This window comes from Uloborus diversus, chromosome 8, assembly GCF_026930045.1.
Source record: "Uloborus diversus isolate 005 chromosome 8, Udiv.v.3.1, whole genome shotgun sequence".
In the NCBI taxonomy this organism is placed as follows: Eukaryota; Metazoa; Arthropoda; class Arachnida; order Araneae; family Uloboridae; genus Uloborus; species Uloborus diversus.
Genome location: NC_072738.1, coordinates 94,006,042 through 94,020,611, shown reverse-complemented (window position 1 = coordinate 94,020,611; position 14,570 = coordinate 94,006,042). Strand labels below are relative to the sequence as shown.

The 14,570-nt window shown below is 32.3% G+C and overlaps 1 protein-coding gene across 1 annotated transcript in view; it reads left to right on the top strand.

Annotated features, from left to right (window-relative positions):
• Positions 1 to 14,570, top strand: part of LOC129228493 (nephrin-like) — a 263,244-nt gene that overhangs the window by 67,891 nt on the left and 180,783 nt on the right. The window contains exon 7 of the mRNA XM_054863174.1: positions 1,425 to 1,715. Within this exon, the coding sequence (XP_054719149.1) occupies positions 1,425 to 1,715 (291 nt within the window). The remainder of the gene's footprint in view (positions 1 to 1,424; positions 1,716 to 14,570) is intronic.

Genomic DNA, 14,570 nt, shown 5'->3' with positions numbered 1-14,570 from the left:
AATCGGAAATTTCCTTTTTTATCATTTTTTCCATCAGATGGAAAGAAAAGGAAAGTTCTTCCTGAAATTGAAGCAATGCTGCCACTATGTTGTTCTATTTTCTATTCTGCACTGATTCTTGTATATATACATATATATTTATACAGAAACGTGTTAGAGTATGCACATATTTGTTCTTGATGTTTGAATTCCGTAATGTTAAAATTTTAGCTCAATCAATCAGTGAACGATGTGAAAGTGATTTCTTTTGATACAAACAAATACTTAAAGTAGAAGTATTTGCACAATGTTTTCAAAAAAAAAAAAAAAAAAAAATCTGTAAACCTGTCTCGAATGTCTTGTTTCAATAAAGGAATACATTTTTTAGAAAGTTGTTGATTAAACGTACAAGACTATGTAGGCCTTGAATTTTTTGTAAGATAAATAAATAAAATGGAATACTTTAACCAAATTAAATAAGTACAAGTTAAGTTTTAAGAGAGATTACCTATTAATTCATAATGGGGCAAGTTTTAAATGAGTGTACGTAAGTGAACATAAACATCGAGTTAAAAGTTAAATAAATAAATAAATAAATAAAACGCTTGTAGTATTTAACGAGTGCATAAATAAAAAAACTGACAGTAATTATGAAATTATGTAACTATAAAGGCAACAAATTGTTGTCCAATCGATTAAAATTTAAATATAGGTGGTTACCGTCTTTTAATATTAATAGTACATTTCTTTTTAAATTTTGTTTCTACATTTAATACTGTTATTTTCTGATTTCTACGTTTGAAAAATCTTCCTTGAAGTTCTTTAAACCATGTCTATCTAACTGAGGGGCGTGCAAAGAAATTTTGGGGGCCATCATTTACGGTCCCCCCTCCATATTGTTTACCTCTATATTTCACTCCTTATTTCAAAAATATTGGGGCCTCTTCAGGTTTAGGCCCGGACCAACAGGTGTCCCTTTTTCCTCCCTCCCCTCTCTGCACTCTGTTTTTACCTGTTACATTCTGCCCCCAAATCCTTCAAGTGTGAGCAGTATAACACAGCTATCACAGAACATTACTGAACAATACGGAACACAGCCTAGATTAAAATAAGAAGCATTTATTACTGATACGTAAGCCAGTTGACAAGACATATTTAGAAATCATTTTTACTTATGACAGCATATGTTGAAAGAAATAAAAATTCAAATGTTTCCAATAAAATCTCGGTGCATGTCAATTCAAACAAACTGAAAGAAATATTTATCTAAATAATTCTGTAAACTTGGGAATCAGTTTTAAAATACGGCATTCAAAACTAATAAAGTTGTTAACCTTTATTCATTTTATCTGAAGGATCTGTGATTCACAAACATTACTTTTTGTCACTTAAACTATTGAAGAATAACATATCGAATAACACATTATAAGTAACTCCATTTTCAGATCCTCCTGGAATACCTGAAATTGAAGGCTACCAAGAAGGTGATATAGTTCAAGTGGGAGACACTTTGACACTTGCGTGCATTACGAGGGGTGGTAACCCACAAGCCGAGCTTATATGGTATAGAGACAACGTACAAGTGGATATGTCTTACAGTACCAGTGGAAGAGAAGTTACAAATATACACACTTTTACTGTTGATGAAACAGATAACAACGCCATCTATCGCTGTGAATCATCAAACTCAGTAACTTACCATCCGAGGATAGCAAACGTGAAACTTAGCGTGCAATGTAAGTAAATTATAAATCTTATTTTTATTTTGAGATTGTTTTATATATATATATATATATATATATATATATATATATATATATATATATATATATATATATATATATATATATATATATATATATATATATATATATATATATATATATAAGCAAGAGAAACAATTTAAGACAAATTTAAAATAGAAATTCAAAGAAATTGAAAAATCAACGACATTAAAAAAACTGAAAGAATAAATACAAAAGTGTACCGTAATGCCAGCGTGCTGCTAGAAACAAAAACAGTACAAAAATATTCACACAAACAGTCAAAATACAAATGAAAAAAGCAAATTAAAAAAGCGAGAACATCAAAATGGAAAATGAAAAAGGTGAACCCAGGACCAACACTTTATCAAGGGGGGGATTGGTCCTAAAGTTCACAAGGCCCTTTCTGTCTAGCAAGAGGGAAGGTCCCAATAGCTTGCTAACCTCCCCGAGAGCCTTAGAAGAGAAAGGAATCAGAGAACATACTTTAAGATAAAAGAGCACAAGAAAGTTCCGGAGTGCATCCAAACGGAATGAGCACATTGAAATTAAAATTGACCTGCACGTGCCAGGCAAAGATGCAGTTAGGACATGGCAGTAGCGGGACATGGGATTGAAAACCATGGAGTTGTAAAAAACCTGGAGTAGAAATTGGATCGGAAGTTACATCAGAAATATTCAGGATAGCTCCTGGCAGACCTTCATAGCTTAGGTGGCCTTACTGCAATAATACAATTGCGCTATACTTCACTCTGCCAGGCAATTTCCTACTTTTCTAATGTAGCTTAAATAAAAAGATTGAGGGACTTTATTATAGTCTAAAGTGCTTTTCATTCAATTAAGATTTTTAGAAACAAAATCATTTCTGTTGCATATAGTGTTAATTCTGTTAATTTCATTAATCAAGGTATTACGAAAAACTTTAATAGAAATATTTGAATCCCATGAAATCAAACGATTAACATGGAATTGAAAGGACATTCGTTTATCAAAAAGATCAATATGCACAGAATTATCCGAAAGAGAATTGTTAAGATCCAGGAAATCAGATTGATTGATATTATTATTGGTGTGGATAAGTTCTAATTCGGGAGGATAAATACTCTTGGAATCATTAAAAAAAAGTTGTGATAATTGAAAATAATGAAGTCATCGACGTATCTGAAAGCCCTAGGAATGGATAAGGTGAAGTTTTTTTCAAAGTGGTGTAAGTACAGGTTGGCTAATACTGAAGAGAACTTAGATCCCTGAGGAATACCGTTGACTTGCAAAAAGCAATGTTCACCATTGTAAATGTAGTTGTTAAACAAACAGTAATTAATTAAATCGGACCATCCATTTTCATTAATGTCCAGCACTGTAAAAACGATTCAGAAACGTTCCTGGAAAATAATGGGCAGCTGATGTGCTCAATATCTGCCACTAACATATCTTGCAAATTTCAGGAACTTTTTCCGCCTAAATTCAGTAACTTTCCTGATATTATCCTGGAAGCCTCCTGAAAAATTCTGAAATCTTCCCGTTTAAAACCAGTCGTGTCCGTAGGAATAATATCTTGGCATCATTCTGATTTATCAAGGAAGTTAAAAGAGCATTATTGCAAACATGGCCAAAGCTATGCCAGAATTGCAAGTAAGTAACGAGAATTTTACTTGCCTGCAAAGCAATGCAGTCCACACTTTTTCGCTCCCTTTGGGAGCTTAATTAGCATGGACGGGCCGTACTTGAAGTAAAGTCGATACACTTTATAAATATGCTCAATTAATCTTTAAACTGGGAGCTAAAAATATTTTTCACAACAGTGAAAAGTCTGCATTCTTGCGACTTGTAGCAATTCAGGAAACTTTTTGTTAAGAATACTTAATTTTTTCAGGAAGTGGATAAAAACCATTAAAATCCCGAAACGTGACACAGAAATACCCAGTAACGTTTCGGAGTTTTTTTACAGTAAGCGTGTTGCTAAAGTCATAAAAGTATGACAGAAGAACTTCTTTTAAACTAGAAATAGAAATACTTGTAAAGAGGTCTTTGAAATCAAAGGAATAGATACATTCGATTGTATTATATTTCAGAAATTCAAGAACAGTTTTATTATTCTTAATGATCCAAGTGTGGCCGTCATCCAGAATTTTATTAAAAATTGAGTTTAACAAGTTAACAAAAAATTTTCCTGGGGAATTCATATAAGAGTTGGAACCACATGTTATACAGCGGAATTTTACAGGATTTTTATGAAATTTGGGATATATGGTGATGTACGGAAAAATAATTTTAGAGTTTTTAATATTAACTTTTTTGTTGAGGGCAATAACCTTTTTTGCAATGGTATTATACGAAGCGTAAACTTTTTTGTATGTGGAGGAGTTCTTAAGTTCATCATCAAATAATTGGAGATAGAATTTTTTACAAATAATTGAAAAGTTGTTGGCTGCTTTGTCAATAGGGGCGATAGTAAAAGAATCTTGAAGATCTTTGATATGGGGAGAAAAATCTGTAAATTTGAGAACATTTTTGAAATGATATTTATGTAGAAAAGTTTTGAAATGATTGTAAAATCTCCACTTCCACTCCGCAAACACTTCCAAAGGAATATTGTACGTAAACGAGGTTTTTATAATGTAATAGACCATGTCTTCAAGAAATGAACCTAAAAGGTGTTTTTTACTGAAATAAAAAATAGGACGGAATTTAGTGCCTTTATTCATTAAATTGCGCAGGGAAATGTTATCAATAATATTCAGATCTCATGTAATGATATGGTTATGGTCTTGACTGACAAATGGAGCAAAATCTTCTTTTTGGCAAAAACATTGCACTTTATCCCGAATCAGATTGATATTTTTACAAAAAGTGTTATAATTAAAAATTCTGCGCCCAAGTGGGATATCATAACTAAAAGAAGATTTAACCTGAATATCTTTAATTGGAAAATAATGCGACAAATTCAAAATAATACTGTTAAGTTTAAGGTGATCATAACAAGGATTTTTAAATTTAATCAGTAAAAAAGACAACTTACATACTTTTTGTTTAGAGATTTTCGAAACACGACTCTTCAAAGTGTCCTTAAAAAGAAGCTCAAAGTGAAAGTCTGAAAAGACTAAGTTATCCAAATTGTTATTGCAAAAAAGACTTTATTTATCATTAAGCGAATGCAAAAAGCTTTTTAGTGGAATCTAAGAAATTTTTTTAAGGAAGCTATTTTCAAGTGATGTGTGATTGAAGTTTCATGGAGTTGTAGGAGATGTTCATATCAAAGAAGTTAGGTTTTTTACTGATATTATGACCACTGCGTTTATGACTTGAAGTTTTTGTATTGGTGTTATGAAAAAGATGAAAGGTACAAGAAATGGAATTGGAAACCCTAGAACCATTAAAAAGGTCGTTAAGACCGTACGGAGATAAAGTTTTATAATAAATAATATAGGAGTTTTCTTTAGAAATGCGTAAGTTATAATCTGTTTCAAAATCAAGAATGCTAAAAATGGCAAATTTAAAGAACTTCATTGAAAATTTAATATATAAATCGTATTAAATCGTATACAAATCGTAATATGTAAATCTTAAGTTAAGTTTATTTTTAAATTAATATTTTGCTTTACTTTTATATTATTATATGTATTTACTATAAATGATATTTTGCTTTACGTTATAGCCCATAACAAAATTTTGCTAAATTTTAACTTCTTCCGTTTATTCAATTGCTAGTACTTATTTGTCTAGGTACTTGATTTTCAACAACATCATTTTTGCGTTTTAATGAGTTAAACTCTCTTTTAATTTGCGTGATTACCATAAAAAAGTACTATCTGCGTAATAATTTTGAAACTTAACCAAAAATAAGAAGCAGGGTAAAATTGTTTTTATTTTGTTCTTCTGAGAGTAAAAAATACCATTGGCGTTTTGTTTGGTTACCTTGCCTCCCATAGCTTGTAAACTAGGGTTCTAATATCTCTCATTTATTATTAACTGCATATTTAACCCATTTGTTACTTGAGAAAAATAAAGTTAAAAAAAAACCTATATATTTATCTGATTTTAACAACTGTTAAGATATATATGACTTTATTTTATTTTATTTTATTTTTAAATTTATTTATTTTTGAACTTAAAAGCTTAAGAAAGTCTAAAATTATCTGGTAATGATAAAATTAATTAGTAACACTCAGCTTATGTTTAATTATTTTTGGTATTAATTCGCTACGTTAACTATTTTCCATTATACAAAATTAAAATTACGAAACAAATCTGATTTTTTACGACAATATTGTTTACTTTTATAACGAATACTTCTACTACAGCTAGTAACACTGTCCCTCATAACATTTTTATCACATTCCTCAGATTACTCTACCTTGCAATGTACACTTTCGCGGTGTTGAGTTCCAGCAATAAGGCCAAGTCTCTAGAGTTAAATTTAACTTTGCTTCCAGCCGAAACTCTCATTTCGAATGTGTGTTTGAGCCAACTACGGGGAATGTACATAAAAGTTCGCGTAGGAAATTAAAATTTTGCAAGGGAAACAGGAAGGCCGAAACTAAAGCAAAATGTGAAACTCAAGAATGTTGGGAAAAGTATCGATTTTTTGTTACTGGAGATTTGCTTTAAGTCCTGTTTTAAATTAAGATTGCACTGAAAGTAAGAAAAATTGTAAAATAAAAGTTAAGGGATAGGAGACATAGAAATATATTTTGTTGAATGCTAATAATTTTTTTCTTGATACAAATGCTCAAGAAATCAGTTGAACTTTCTCCTTTAAAACAGATTTCGTGCCGTTTGAACAGATGATTCGTTTTAAGTCCTGGTTCCAATGTATAACATTAATCACTCCAGTTGGGGTAAAAGAAACGGATGTTCAATATTTAAACTTTAGATAATTTATTTTCTTTTGAATGAATTGAGAGTTAAAATTTTATGCATTGTGTTCAACATCACATTCTCTGATCGCAACTCATAAACGAAACGTTTAACTTTATAACTGTTAGTTAGTCAATGAAATCATGCTTCCCTGAGCGGTTTTTTTTTTTTTTTTTTTTTGCACCAGACAGTATGGGGTAAACAGAAATGCCACATTTATATCCTCATGGCATAGATGTAGGTAGATAATCAAACTAGTCGATCAGTTTAGAAGCAAAGGAAGCACTACACCAACAATATATTCAGCTTTCGGCTCTTTGGCCTCATGCGATCCTCTACATCTTTCACATCTAAAAGAAAACGCCCCATTTATATCACCATAATGTAGTAGGTAGATAATCAATGCAGGTAGATAATCAAAATATTCAATCAGTTTAGAAGTTTAAGAAGTACTGCACCAAAAGTATTCAGCTTTTGAATCCATGGCCTCATGTGATCTTCTGTATGTTTAAGATCTCAAAGGAAACGCTCCATTTACATCCCCATGAGGTGAAAGTAGGTAGATAATCAAATAACTCAATCAGTTTAGAAGCTTAAGATGTACTACACCAACAGTATTTAGTTTTTAACTTGTAGGCCACATGCGACCCGCTGTGTTATCCAAATGTAATCTAAAAATCGTTTCAAAACAAAAATACAAAAATTGAATTATGCGGTGAATTTATGTAAAATGCACACAAGAGTATTATTAACGTCAAAATTTACTTTTCCAAAAAAAAAGAACTTTTTTTTTCATTCGACAGTTGAGGTTTAATTTAACACCAAAAGTGCAGGCTAGACGATTGATATTTCTAAACATTAAAACTATTGTTTGAACGAACAAATGAGTAATGTTTTGACAGCCGTTAAACTTCAGAGTACATGATACAAAACTACAACGTTCATACATTTACTTCATAGATTTTATAGCATCGAAACTAATGCATTTTAATCACTGAAATTTCTTTAATTGTTATACTGAAAAATCTACTTAGTCTCGATTCAAATGAGTCAGTATAAAAAACAATAGGAAACTGAATCATTCGTTTTACATATATTTATATACATAATAAATTACGATGCAAACTAATTCACACGATGTGGCAACTTAAAATATATAATGGCATCACTTAGGGCGCAAAAGGCAAGGAAAATTCATATTTTCATGATACTGACGTCTTCTTATATTAATCTGAAATTCCTTCACTTTTCCTAACAAGTATACGAGCGTCACACATATATAGATACAATTCATGTGCCGAAACTTGCATGTAAGATTTATGTGTTTGCGCAAGGGGAGAATTGTGCGGAAATAATTTATGAACGTGCGAACATTTTCTCAGTGAGATTCAGAAACGGTCGTTTGTTTTATTACTCATTAATCATGGCTATTGTATTTACGATTTACCGCGATATTGCAAAGTATAACCTCAATGACAAGCATGATTAATATTTTACAATATAAAATGTGCATTAGAGAACAAGAACATTAGTGATTTATGTAAGCATAATTAAAAATTAGTGTTACATTGAAGTAAACATATACCAGATGTATTGTTTTCTAATACTGTTAGCTATTTTTATCAAAAAGAAGATCCTCCATTGTGTTTTTAAGTTCACTGTGAATTGGCTCATCTGTGTTCCTTGGTAACTTTAACAACGCACCAATTTCTATTAGAAAACTTAAACTTTTTCTTATATTTTTATGTAAGCTGCACAAGCTCGAAGCTCGTAGAACAATTAGAAAACGCATAGTACTCGCTAAAATAGTTAAAAGTGTAATAGGGTTGACCGAGGGATTGCCGCCACCTGGGGAAATCCCGCTAACCCTGAAACCGGTTAGCTAGCCTGACAACTATTGACATGCAGCGAACGATGAAAAACCCAATTCCCTAAGTCGGTGGCAGCCATTGCGCGCGTTGTTTTGTTCTTACAGTAATAAACGTTGTTTTAAAGAAGTTTCATCTTATTTTTCCATTTTGAATAAGATAAAGTATATAACCTTAGATGCTACAATGTCTGCATTTGCTATAAATAACCTTTAACTAGACATTTAGCCTACATTTTAACCAACAATAATGATCACTTCCGTTTGTTCTTATGTCTTTAAATATAAATTTCTTACATCTTCTCAGATCAGGGTTGTGACGCCACCTCTCCGGGGGTGATGCCTCCATGGTGGCGGTATAATCCCTGGAAGCGTCTTTCCTCTGTATAGGTCAAAAGCAATTTTTTAAAGGAACGAAAAGGTGTTCTTGTAAACTGTGCTCAGTAAACACAGAGTTAGTTAACAGACGTTAGCCTTAACGGAAGAAACTGGTAAAGAAAATAATCTTGTAAATGCAAGAAATACGTCTGAAAGTGAGTTACTGGATGTAGCACCTTGCTCATCAAAGACCGTTCAGGAAGTGCCTCAAAAAAACCTTTCTTCAATCCCTGGAAAAGTTTCCACGAGTTCTAAAATTGGCAGCAGAAAGGGTAGAGGAAAGTTCTAAAAGAAAAGTCCACTCCTTAATTCTAACGGGAACCTCTATAAAGGCAGCTTTGCAAGAACAGTAGTTAAAAGAAAGGAAAAGACATTGAAAAAGAAAGAAGCCGAAAGAAAATCTGCAGCAAAGGTTTTGGGAATGTCCACAAAGCTGAATCCAAGGCAAAAAAAGAGGAAGCAGGGACAACACGGTAAAAGAAAGTGAATAAATCTGTAAAGAAAAATAGGTAGCGACTTTTTAATTTTAAAACTCTTCAGATGACGAGGACATCGACGCAAAAAAGTTGTGTGACGACGATGAAAATGATGACCTTTTTGATCCAAGCGACCCAAACGTTCAACTTTGTGCTGTATGCAATGAATTTGGAACGAACGAACTGTGGTGCAGAAGCACTTGCTGTGGCAAGTTGGTGAATTCAGAAGCGTAGCGATGCTGAAACAGCTGAAAACTACGTATTTAATTTTGTAAATTTTAAGGAAATCAGATAAAATTAAAAATACTGTGTTTTCACTCATATAAACTAAAAATATCAATTCTTTTGCTTTTCAAATCCTTACTGCAATGCTAATTGTATATATTATTTTCAATAAATTTTCCTTCTTAGTCTTTTAGTCTAATTGGCTAGTTGCGGGATTTCCCCAGGTCAGTGGCGGTATTACCCCAGTTTTCTGGGTAATACCACCACAGTGCAGAGGCTAACAAGTAGATGTTTTATGACTATTTCTTTTATAGATTTACTAGCTTACTACCCGGCGTTGCCCGGGTGCTTCTCAATGAAACATTTCTTTTAGATAATTAAATGGATGAATTCAATCTAAATGAGACTACAAAAGTGCACTCAAACCACTCTCTAGGCTGAAATCCTCAAAAGTCTGTAAATAGCACAGAAAATCGAACATTTGCAGAACAAATAGCATCAAGTAAAAACAAAGAGGCATATTGTCGGGGTTCTGTTGTGTTCACTGGCACGTTGTTTGCGGTTGAATCCAGACGGGCGGTGCATCCAATGCCTTAATGCAAAAATATATGATTGCCTTTTGCACATCTTGTGGGACAACCTTTTACGTGATGCTTTGAATACGAAAAGCGTTGTGCTGCCTTAGAAGTTTTTGTGCTGCCTCAAGACATCAAAGCATGCTGTAGTGCTGTACACCCCATAAATTGATTCCTGAAGGTCAAAATTATTAAACCTATTCTAGCAGATCGTATACAATTACTTGCTTTTATTGCATTTAAAATTTAATTTAATAGTTATGTGCGATATAATGTTTTTATTCTGTAGCTAACCCACTATTATAACCTAATTATGCTGTGTGTTAGTAAAAATAAAATTATTTATTTATTTATTAAAGTAATGAATATCGCATGTTTTCACGCTTCATTTCTCATAAGAATAGACATCTTGGGCTTTATATAAATATTTAACCAATTTATTTGACATGAATGAGCAATGTAGAATCAGGTTTTAGAGTTACTGTTTGATAAAATGTTATGTAAGACGGAAGAATTAATTTTAAAAGTGATTAAGCAGTGTATTTTGGATGACTTAAATCACAGCTCTGAATTGAACTGCAAATTGTGATGTGTGCTTCCCCTTTAAACCATTTAATACCCTTTAGTTTGCTCTCTTCGATAAAATAAAATTTCATGTACACTTAAACCGACATAACATATTTGTAAGCAAAAGAAGAAGTTTACGCAGAATACTAAACTACATATTATTTATAACTAGATCGTTTGCCTTTTTTTTATTTTTAATTTTAATATCGTCTGCGCTATACTTTAAGCATGAAAACACAAGAAGGCACTGCAGTCTTTTTCTAACGGCAACTGAGAGACGGTAAACGAATGCCTCCCCAATTACGTAGGATATGACCTACGAAATGATTCACGCGCAATGCCTTGGCCGCGCAAAATGGAATTTTTTTACTTCTTTGGTAAATTTCTTAAATCACCTCGAGTCAGCGCGTTAAAGCTCTAGAACTGCGAATAGCTTCGCTATACAGTAGAATACCCATTACAACGCCGACCTACATAAAGCAATTCTATGTAAACCAAACATCTCTTCAGATGTAAAGAATAAGTTTTGCAGTTAAAAAAACCTTTTATTCCACCTTGCAAATATAAAAATTCCAAGGCGCATTAAATTTTGAAATACTTTTTAATCTTTACATCTTAATTCAAAGCTTTAAAGTAGAAACTAGTATTCACAGGAGATAGAATGCCAGATTGCTCTAGAAAATCCAGCTGTTATGCAAACCATGAAGCTAGCAGAAGAGCAGGGTAATTCTTGTTCTTTTGATTGTAAAACCTATTTTTATATTGCATTATTAGTGCTTTAGTGTTCATTGTGGTTAGAAACTAATCTGAAGAGCCAATACATAGGCACACTCTGAATATCAGTTTTAAAATTTGGAAAGTGATCTATAAAATGCAAAAACCCATATAATGCAAAAGTTCAGATAGCAAGGTGTGCGTTATATTGGTCGTCTACTGTATTTGTCATTCTAGATAATACAGTAAATGTGTACTTTGAAATCCAATCGCTTGCTTATCATCTGCATTTTTCTCATAATTTACATTTTCATTTGGTTTGCACAACCGTATTTTAAATGTCTATGCCTTTTTCTTACGAATGACGTGACATACAATAATTAAGTGGTCTCTGCTGGTGTGAAAGGTGTAGGAAAAAGTCCTCCAGGCATAAATTAAAGTTTTAATTTATGCAAATCCAATGTAGCAATGTAACTTTAGATGAAAACAAAGCGATTGCATTGATAAAAAAATATTAGTTTAATATATCTGAAATATTCTAAGACTATCACATTTAATAAGAAATGATATTGTACTAAGAAATCTTAAAATACAATTTTTCAAGCATCCATTCATCGTTTGAAACAATGCTGGCGAAGACAAAGACGCATTTCTCCAAAAATCACATTCTAGTACAAATCAAATGAAACAGCTTGTCACGGAAAAAATAAGATGCTTTTTAAAATTTCCTAAATGAAATGTTAAACTTTTTTCTCCGTGATGAAAATAACATTCCTGTTGAAAATTGGAGCGCAACTTTGATATGCTTGGAATTTCTACGATAAAAGATGATGCAACTGCTTCCTCAAAAAAAAAATGAAATCGTCGTTCCTTAGACTACAATTTTCGAAAAGTTAAAAAGAATCGCTTTATGTCTTAATGTATTTTTGTAAAGAACATTTTCGGCCGGAAATGGAGTTTTTTCTGTAGAAGCCTTTTAGGAGTCTTATGCACTAGTCTCAGAATTTCTTCAAAGGAATGATACACAGCGCGAAAATGTTTTTTTTTTTTTTTAATAAAAATGTTTTCTTGGAAGTATTCTCTTTTATACATCTTGTACTCTCTGGTTTTCTTTGTATCTCCCTGCATGTGCTTTTGTAAAGCGGAATAAAGTTAAAAGCTACCCTCTAAGAGCTACGTTTGGACAACAAAAGGTATTTCGGTATTTATTTTGGACCTAACGTGATGAAGACCTATAAGAGAGTGTATTTCATGGAGTATCATTTTTCTTTACACGCCGAAAAATGTTTCTTTTTGCATTACATATGTACTAGAGGCACCAGCATGGCTTTGGCTGTAGTATAAAATTCAAAGGTCATTTAGTTCGGCTTTATATTTACAAATAATGGATGACGATTTTCTCGCCAATATGCTATGCTGATTTGCTCGTCCATATTATGGTAATTTGCTCGTCCATGTGATGGTAATATACTCGCCAATGTTATGGTAATTTGCTTGGTAAAATGGGCTTAAAACTGTAATAGAAAAAGAACAAAATCAAATTTTCGAAAAAACGCTTCAAGCTTCACACCCTCATGCTATAAACTATTTTTTTTTTAAACAAAATTTCGTGAAAATCGGCGGAACGGTTAATTCGCTATGTGCGTCACAAAGATCCAGACAGAGATCTGGAGAGATATCCCGACAGAGATCCAGGGATTCAGACAAACTTTGAGCTTTATTATTATAAAAAATATTTTTGGATTCAAAAAAATGATAGCACTGAAGTCTAATACAATCATCTGGTTGTAAGCATTTTTTATCTCCAACTAAAAAAAAATAATTTGAAATTTGACTTCTTTAATTCAAAATATGTTTTTCGCAATCGCGATTATGTGAGTGTATGTTGGCATGTTTGTTCATGTGTGCGTGTGTGTGTGTTTTGTGTGTAGGGGTATATGTATGTGCGTGTAGGCATGTGTGTTTGTGTCTGTGAGCTGGCATAAGTGTGTGGGTAGTTGTGTGTATGAATGTGTGTGTGTGGGGTATATGTATGTGTGTGTAGGCTTCTGTGTTTATGTCTGTGTGCAGTCATGAATGGGTGGGTAGTTGTGTGTATGTGTGTGTGTATGTGAAGGTGTCTGTGTGTATGCGTGTATGTGTTTGTGTGCGTATGAGTTTGTGTATGTGTGTGTAAATGTATGTGTGTGTAGGTGTATATGTGTGTGTGCGTGCGTGTGTGTGTAGTTGTGTATGTATGCGCGTTTGTGTAGCATATGGATGCAACCTGGAGACGTTTTCCGCTATAGGAGCTGCATCGGGAGGAGCCGGTCGACGGTGATGCTGCAGAGGGTGCTCGCTGGAAAATAAAATGATAGCACATCAAAACAGTCAAGTGAGAACAATAAGCAATCGTGATTGCTCAACAAAAAAAATTGTCAGTTCAACACAAAAAAATGCTTATCAAAATTTAATAAAAATAAAACTCACAGATAAAAATATCTACTTTAAATATTTCCAGTGAAAAAATTGTTAACGCAGAAGAATTTTCAAAATTCACCGATAGACACAGTATAAATCTAGTACTGAAAGTAACATGAAATAAATCCTTTAGAATGAAGTTAATAACTGTTATAATTCCTTACAATAAAACGCAAGCTAAATGCAAAACAATTCAACTTCTAATCCCTCTAATCTTTCGCTTTCTAAATTTATATCTGATCTCAGGCATCCTGCAAAGTAACATACAATGAAAATTTCATGTTAAGATGGTTCTAGAGTATATAAGTTTTGATGCCTAATTTGTCACCTCAGAAGCAAAAAAGAAAAAAAAAAGAAAAGCACGATCAATAATAATGTTGAAAGAAAGAACAATGTTTTTTGAAATTATTAGCATTATTATTTTTTATATAAATAAATTTTAATGAATATTATTTGTTAATATATTTCTATCATATTATCTATTCTATTGAATCCTGGTTAGCTTTTAGGAAGTTCATTAAAAATGAATTTATCAGATATGGTTTGTTTTATGATTTTTATTTAATTTCTCTGCCAGTTTATGCTTTTTACAGATAAAATTGTACAAGTGAGGTTTTCAGGAGTCTCCTGGCACATACCTCTCCACCTGACTGACAACTGTTCATTAGATAATATCATAGATACATACATAAAAATATAGATACGTTTT